Below are 9023 nucleotides of genomic sequence, written 5' to 3' on the forward strand. Positions count from 1 at the left end.
ATTTTCTTGGTTAGAGTGTTTGACAAATATTTAAAGTGAAAGCATTATTTGATTAAGATTTGAACTTACTTTATAGCACATTAACAATTCATCTGCTAATCTCACTTCTTTTTTATCATAAGCAGTTTGAAATAGTGTTTAAGTAACAAATTAATATATTATTAGCTTTTAATATTCTATATTCCTTAGATTAAGGAAAGCAACACAGTTAAAAGGCAAAGCTAAAAGAGAGAGAAAGATTTACAGTGCTTTATTCTGGGCCAGGATAAGTTTCCTGCTAACATGAAGAGGGAAAGGAACAAATACAGAACATACAAGTTAAGAGAAATATCCACATCTTAAGAGGGGTTTAATGATAACCTGTAAAATTAAAAAACTGGTAACTTGTATGTCAAAAGCTTCACCTATTAAAACATTTCAATCTCTCAAAATAGTTATTATCAGTACACTGGTCACAATGAACACTAATCTTTTACTAACCATTCAAACTGGGAATATACTGAAAACTGTTATTAAGAGAAGTTTGAACAAAAAGAAAGGTTAACAAAACATTTTGGTGAAATGAATAATGTGGTGTTGTACAAACAAAAGATCAAGGTTGTTAAAAAAACACAGTAAAAAACAACATCAATTAACACTAGGTTTCCCAGTGTAAAACATATGGAAGTCTTGTAAAATTCAACAACAGGAAACTTACTAAAGTCTTGACACTGATTCCTGTGGTTATTAGGTCCCGGGTTGGAGAAACAGAATCATCTTGAGCTTGTTGGATGTATGTGGACTTCTGCACATACCATAATTAATTACATTAGAAGACAACATAAATTACAATTTGAACTCAAGGCATACAAATAACTTTATATAGTATGACACAATGTTTACTAGACTAATCAAAAACATCACGTGCAACAAAATTGTATCAAAACAGCTTGCAAACTGACACACTACTGCATGTTTTGCAACTTACTACATCAACCCCTTATTCAATCATATTTAATTTTATATCTTGTCTATTAACAAAAAATACAAGTACATAAATAAAACTGTTAATAGCCCCCGGTAATTATTATTTATTTAACGATTAGTTAAACTATGGTTAATTATATATATATCCTAATTTCTCTCAAAGTTCGAAACTCTCCTCAGGAGTTTAAATTTTGAAAAGATTATTCCTTCCTGAATAAAAATTAACTTGTAGATAACTTTGGTGTGGATCATTTATTGATCTGTTCAGTATTAACCACAATTCTACTAAAAACAATGGAAACATACAACAAATCTAAGATTAACTTGGTCTTGTGTAATTTGTCATAAAAAAAATATCTTTCTCTGCTAGTAATAAGTTGGGTAATAACTAAAGTAGGTAAAACAAATAATTCTAGATATACACTGTTTCTTTACACCAAAAGTAAATGTTTGTCTCCATAATGTCAGCCCATTTCCTCTACGTAGCCCATTTCCTCTATGTATCTTCTCCCTTTTCTCAGTCTTTATTCAGATTGTTGTGCCAATCAGTCGCATGGAACATACACAATCTCTCTTTTAAATAGAATTATTAAACATGTTCTGTACTGGAATTCTACAGTGAACCAGTGCTATAATTGAAGTATTTCAAGTATTGGAATTATTGTCTTCAGATATCAGGTATTATTAAACATGTTCTGTACTGGAATTCTACAGTGAAACAATACTATAATTGAAGTATTTCAAGTATTGGAAATATTGTCTTCAGATATCAGGTATTATTAAACATGTTCTGTACTGGAATTCTATAGTGAAACAATGTTATAATTGAAGTATTTCAAGTACCTGCATTATTGTCTTCACATATCAGGTATTATTAAACATGTTCTGTACTGGAATTCTACAGTGAAACAATGTTATAATTGAAGTATTTCAAGTATTGGAATTATTGTCTTCACATATCAGGTATTATTAAACATGTTCTGTACTGGAATTCTACAGTGAAACAATGTTATTACTTGAAATACTTCAATTCCTGCATTATTGTCTTCACATATCAGGTATTATTAAACATGTTCTGTACTGGAATTCTACAGTGAAACAATGTTATAATTGAAGTATTTCAAGTACAAGCATTATTGTCTTCACATATCAGGTATTATTAAACATGTCTGAGAGAATATTCATAACCTGACTTAGTGTAGATCTTTCATACATAAATAGCCAGCTGTATAAAAATTTGAATGACTACCTTCTATTTAAATCCTAAAGAAATAAAAGTTGTCTTTAACTCTTAACTTGTATTGTCAGACAAAATGTAATTTCCCATGAAAGTAGTGTTAAGAGTTTTAGTTTAATCACGACCCTACTCTTATAACAAAAAATGTTCTTCCCTTTTACTTACATAATATATATAACATGCTCTTCCAGTATCCTATAACCCAACTCCTTAAAACCAAAAATTTAACTTAGGTCCCTTAATCCAATGTTCTGAATGACCCAATTACTTCTTAATTTAAAGAGAAGATATATATTCTATGATATCAGTATAAATCAAAAAACTTCAATGCAATGTAAAAACTTACAATAATGTATAACAAAATTCAATGTATTCTTGGTACACGTATTGTTGATACTACTGTTATATCCAATAACAATAAGGTATTTAAAAAGATTGAAAACTATTCTTGCACTATTAGATAACTTACATTTCTCTCAAAAGTGTTCTCCTATGTTGTGATTTCTTATGAGTTTATTAGGTGTTATTTTCTTCTTTCATTTGTAAGTTGTCTTTCAGTTATGATTTACTCTGCTTACTCTTAATCAAGAGGTAATAGTTGCTTCATGGATTCAAAAATTACTAAAACAATTTGCTATTAAAAATAATGATAAATAAAGAGTGAAAAATGGTTTTCACACTAGTGTTTCAATTCTTACTTCTTAAAGTCACAGAAGCAAGCTATATCAGAAGATACCAGACATCATGAAGAACAATATTTATCTATCAATTAAAAGAAAATTAAGTTTTACATCACTGACCAGACCCTCCAAGTCCACAACAGTTTCTGATTGAACATCATCTTCCTCACTTGCAACATCCATAGTTTTCTATAGTTCGTAGGTCAATCAAAGCCACAGTAATAACAAAGAATTGTATTAAATGATAAAATAATTTATCATACTTAAATTTATACAAATTACTAAAGTACTGAGACACTGCGTATTTATTCATATTTCATATAATATACATTTTAAGGAACTCAATACATAATTATGCCTACACAAGGTTATTCATTTTTAAGTAAAACATCACACAAGTTTGTGAATAACAGACATTAAATTACTTTAGTTACACTTGTAAGAAAAACAGCAACACCTTATCATATATCTTAAATTTTATTTTCAGCATAACATACATACTTTATTACAACATATTTAAATATACAACAGTCAGTCATTCAATCGAAAAACAAAACAATGAACCAAAACATAACTTGCTAGTCTAGAAACAGACAACTTGCTAGTCTAGAAACAGACAACTTGCTAGTCTAGAAACAGACAACTTACTAGACTAGAAACAGACAACTTACTAGACTAGAAACAGACAACTTACTAGACTAGAAACAGACAACTTACTAGTTTAGAAACAGACAACTTACTAGTTTAGAAACAGACAACTTACTAGTTTAGAAACAGACAACTTACTAGTTTAGAAACAGACAACTTACTAGTTTAGAAACAGACAACTTACTAGTTTAGAAACAGACAACTTACTAGTTTAGAAACAGACAACTTACTAGTTTAGAAACAGACAACTTACTAGTTTAGAAACAGACAACTTACTAGTTTAGAAACAGACACAAGAGTTTCTTCCTCTCGTGTCGTTTGCTGCAACATTTCTTGATCAACTTCTTCCAACTTCTATAACAGAGAAAAAACAATTACTTCACATTTCTGGATGTTAGTTTCCTTACCTAAAAATGCATTTCAGATAGATACTCACCTCTCTGTACAACAAAGCTATTATCTCAAATGCACTGCTCTGTAATTTCCTGTTCGTGTCACAAGCCTTGAACAGATATCACCCCTACAAATGTATTGCACCAACCCATAATGTGATCATAAGGAAGGCAGCCCATCCTCTAGGAGCAGTAATCCCCACTAGCATTTGAACAAAAGCTCATTCCTGAATGGGGAGGTGGGAAGGCGAGAGATTGTGAAGAGGTATCTTTCTCAAAAACATTATTCAAAGCCCTACGAGATGAATTTATTTAATGATACCAAACTGGACCTAGACAAAGCCCTACGAGATGAATTTATTTAATGATACCAAACTGGACCTAGACAAAGCCCTACGAGATGAATTTATTTAATGATACCAAACTGGACCTAGACAAAGCCCTACGAGATGAAATTATGTAATGATACCAAACTGGACCGAGATGAAGCCCTACGAGATAAATTTATTTAATGATACCAAACTGGACCTAGACAAAGCCCTACAAGATGAATTTATTTAATGATATCAAACTGGACCTAAACAAAGCCCTACGAGATGAATTTATTTAATGATACCAAACTGGACCGAGATAAAGATTATCTTTATATTACTTCCTGAAGCAACTTGTGTTTTGATTTCAGATAGAATACAGTTATGAAACAGGAAAAATATCTCTTCAAATGAATTGAATTTGAAAAAGTTAATTCAAGCTCTGTATTCATGTTCAATATGGATAACCTGCTTAGCAGGTATACTTTGTAAATACTCATTTTCACAAGCAAAGTTCTTTCTACCATATTTTGAACACCAAATACAATTGTACTATACTAATTATAACTTGACAGAACACTACAACCTTCTCAAAATTTCAAAGATCACAGCTTGGCAATCTATATTAACTGATTTTTATTTTACTTTAATAAGAAAACAATGAATAATTTAGATAGATACAGAGAATACTAGCATTAACTTTCACTAGTATGTTATGGTAAGTTATATGCATCTCCTTATGTATTAAAGCATTAGGTTAGTTAAATTAATGTCTCATAATTCTATTAATTTTATTCATTATTTTTGATGTTTTGTTATTTATAAGGTGAACTTGTTAGTGTAATGATTTATTTTGTATCTAAATCTACCTTTCAGAACGTTCTAGCTACCTATTCCCAAAGCTACCTTTCAGAACATTCTAGCTACCTATTCCCAAATCTACCTGTCAGAAAGTTCTAGCTACCTATTCCCAAATCTACCTTCCAGAACGTTCTAGCTACCTATTCCCAAATCTACCTTTCATAACATTCAAATTAACTAATCAACAAGTTTCTGATATTAGATGTGGATTATTACAAATGTATGTTTATAAATATATTATAAATTATGGGTGTTTTGAGGTAGTTTTCTTTCATGTTTTGTTAATTATTATATTCATATTTACACACCTTCTTCTGCATTTGGTTGAGCATTCTCAAGCTTGTGTATGGAGAATGCTGGCTCACACCCCCATTAGAATTAATAGACTAATAACCATTATCACAGTTCGCAACAAGTTTTGGAGATAGCTATAGCGATGGCTGTAAGTGAATTAGTGTCTTACTACTTAAATTCATCACACGTTTCGTCAATAACCATCCTCACTGAATTATGTTTTCATCATATGATAACAAAGAAAGTATAAAATACTTCAAAACTGAAATGCCAGACACTTGAGAACATAGACAATAAATTGGATATTGAAACTAAGAAGTGTTGTGAGTTAATAAGTTTGTAAGTGTTGTATTACCAAACATGATTCATTTTTGAAGTCTTCTTTCTACTTTCTCCTAAATTTTTATGTGAAGTTACATAAGGTAACAACTTAAATTACTGACTTACAATATCATTTTTAATTTATTTTTACTTGTAAAACTTCAAGCTAACACTGTTTTGTTTTTACAGATCCTGGTATTCTTTTGGTTATTCCTAGTATAAGACAAAGGATTTGTTACAGTTAACACCTTTTATAAGTAATAGCCTATTCTACTTTTTTATAGTTAGTTTCATTAAATCTTATTGGTTCTAATGTAAATTGTTCACTATATTTACACTTATGGACATCATTTCATACTGATAGCTTTGTATGTGGACTTAGAACTAAACTCTTCCAAATTGCCAAAATCTTGTACAATATTGTTACTCAACCATTGCATTGATTCATTACAATTTAATAATGATAAATTTAGTACATTATCAATTTCTAGTCAGTTCTTATACCAGATTGTCTTCATTATTGTTCATTCTACTGTTAAATAACTTTAGTTCAGATGTACATGATTAGAACACTTTAATCAGAAATTCATATTAAAAAAAAGGAAGGATTGACATTTAATCCTCATCAGCACACCCTTGAAAAGTTACATTACAGAACACCTGTGGTCCGATTGGACAACAGCACAAAATTACCATTATAGTAAGCTCTGGATTGAAATTCCAAAAACCAATTGTATTACAACTTTTATTATTATTTTATTAATTACCTCAGTTCTAGCTGTTTCTGCATCACCTCTATCTAGCATTATATCTCCCCTATACTGATCTTCCATATTGGACTCTCCCATTTCCAAGTTATTTTCTGATGAGACTGAACGTCTTTCAGCATCTTGATCACTGTTTTCCAATGAGACTGAACGTCTTTCAACATCTTGGTCACTGTTTTCCAATGAGACTGAACGTCTTTCAACATCTTGGTCACTGTTCTCCAATGACACCGAACGTCTTTCAACATCTTGGTCACTGTTCTCCGATGACACCGAACGTCTTTCAACATCTTGGTCACTGTTCTCCGATGACACCGAACGTCTTTCAACATCTTGGTCACTGTTTTCCAATGACACCGAATGTCTTTCAACATCTTGGTCACTGTTTTCCGATGACACTGAACGTTTTTCAACATCTTGGTCACTGTGATCTCCTAAGTGATCTGGTTCAGCCTACAAATGAATGAACTCTTAATGCTCAAACTTGTGCTATGAACAAACTTATAAGAGTGATTGGGCATTACAATGTGCAACTTAAAATATCTAAAAGCAAAGCTTGGAAATCTGAGGAATTGGGTGTAAAAAAAATTAGACAAAAAAATACACATCTTGATGAAGTTAATTGTTTTATAACCTAATAATTATTTTCACTTAAAGTCTTTATAAATGAGCATTAATCAAGTATTCAATATAAAGAAATTTAATACTTCAATTACCATGTCAAACTCTCATTCATTGTCAACATTTTGTACCCAGCTTTGATTTCAAAAATAAGTAAATCCTAAAATGGTAAACTTGTGTCATAAAACAGTATTATGGTGGGAACATGTCAGTAATCAAAGGGTTAGTTGATTTTGTTCTATAAGTCATACTAGCTAAACGTGTCTACAAATACAATGATACAATAGGCTCTGACAGAACTGTATTGATACCGTTTCTCAAATTATCAGAGAAGCTCAAGTGTGATCAAGATTCGTTTGTATATAAGCCTGGCGAGAAAAACCCAGCAAGATTGAATGTATGGTTAAGCAAACAGTAGTTATGGTTTTTTTGGGCAACATAAAGTACGTTTTGTACTCGTCGAGAGCGAAGTTAGAGATTGTGAATCACTGTGATTTATAGCATGTATTATAAAAGTTGTTAAGATTAAAGTGACGAGAAATGTACTGACTGTGGAATTACTGTGTACTAAAAGTTTGTATCGAGAAAGAATAAACAGGTTTAATCAAAAAAGGACTTGTATCGCTGAAGTTCCTCGGAGAGAATTTCTACCGGAAATTAACAAACAAGCAGATATGTAACAAGTTGGTGTCAGAAGTGGGATGAAAAAAAAAGAAGATGAAAACGAGAAGTGACAAATCAAACTACAGCTTATCAGATTTGATGGCAGCAATACAATAACAGCAAAAGAAACAAGAGAGATTACAGTAGTTGCTGGAGAAAAAAATAAAAAAACAAGAAGAGAGACTACAGCAGTGGTGGGAGGAGAAAGAAAATGAACGAGAGACTACAGCAGTGGCAAAAAACCAGCACCAGTGGCAACTGCAACATGAAAAGAAACAAGAAGTACATGGAAAAGATTAGTAAATTTCAAAGTGAATTAAATACATTAAAGGATGATTTACTATTTTTTACACATGGAGGATATATTAGCCATGGACCTAATCAGCCCCAAACAACAGGAAGCCCCTTCCAGACCCTGCAGCTAAACCCTAATGAAGAAGTCACATTCCAGACATGAGTGTCAACAATAGGGGTAATCTAGTACGAAGGAAGCCACAGGAAATCAATGGGAAGGCACCATGGGAAGCATATAGAGCACAATTTGAGCTCCTGGCAGAAATGAATGAATGGACAGAAGGGCAGAAAGCAGTGCACCTGGCAACAAGCTTGAAGGGACAACCACTGGAAATACTTGGACAGTTGTCAACAGATGACAGGCACAACTATAGAGCACTGGTAGTTGCTCTAGAAATCAGGTATGGAACTCAAAATCACTCCAAAGTCTACAGGGCTAGGTTTAGGACTAGAGTCTGTTCTAAAGAGAAGAACCTGCAAGAGCTGGCATAGGATTTGGAAAGTATGGCACATAAGGCCTACCCAACTGCTCCACCCGATGTCCTCAAGCTGTTGCTGAGGGATCAGTTTGTAGATGACTTGGACAGTCCACAACTGAAGATACAAGTGAAGCAAGCACACCCCTCTACAATGCAGGATGCAATGGCCAGAGCTCTTGAAATCGAATCCTACGTAAAGTCCAGCAGAGAAGTACCAAGGTTGGTACAGTCATCAGGATTCAAGGCCAGAAAAAGGCAGCTTTCAGAGAAGTTTGAAGAACTGGGCACAAGAGAGCTTAATGCTGGCATCTTCATCACAGAGAAAATACCATGGCAAGAAAGGCTGCTACCTAGAAAGGTGGTTGGAACTGGGGAGAGCAAGGACATATGAAGAGCCAGTGTAAGAAGAATACTACCAATAAGTCAGCTTCGGAAAGCCAGTAGTGGTTAGTGTTGAGGGACACCCATCAACCCCCATTGTGAAAGTCC

At 32.6% G+C, this 9023-nt stretch overlaps 1 protein-coding gene across 1 annotated transcript in view; it reads right to left on the minus strand.

Annotated features, from left to right (window-relative positions):
- Nucleotides 1–9023, minus strand: part of LOC106475399 — a 20161-nt gene that overhangs the window by 5386 nt on the left and 5752 nt on the right. The window contains exons 3-6 of the mRNA XM_013936083.2: nucleotides 6478–6930; nucleotides 3808–3885; nucleotides 3004–3072; nucleotides 698–784 (exon numbers count right to left, since the gene is read on the minus strand). Coding sequence (XP_013791537.1) covers nucleotides 698–784; nucleotides 3004–3072; nucleotides 3808–3885; nucleotides 6478–6930 — 687 coding nt within the window. The remainder of the gene's footprint in view (nucleotides 1–697; nucleotides 785–3003; nucleotides 3073–3807; nucleotides 3886–6477; nucleotides 6931–9023) is intronic.

This window comes from Limulus polyphemus, unplaced genomic scaffold (assembly GCF_000517525.1).
Source record: "Limulus polyphemus unplaced genomic scaffold, Limulus_polyphemus-2.1.2 Scaffold8517, whole genome shotgun sequence".
NCBI lineage: Eukaryota > Metazoa > Arthropoda > Merostomata > Xiphosura > Limulidae > Limulus > Limulus polyphemus.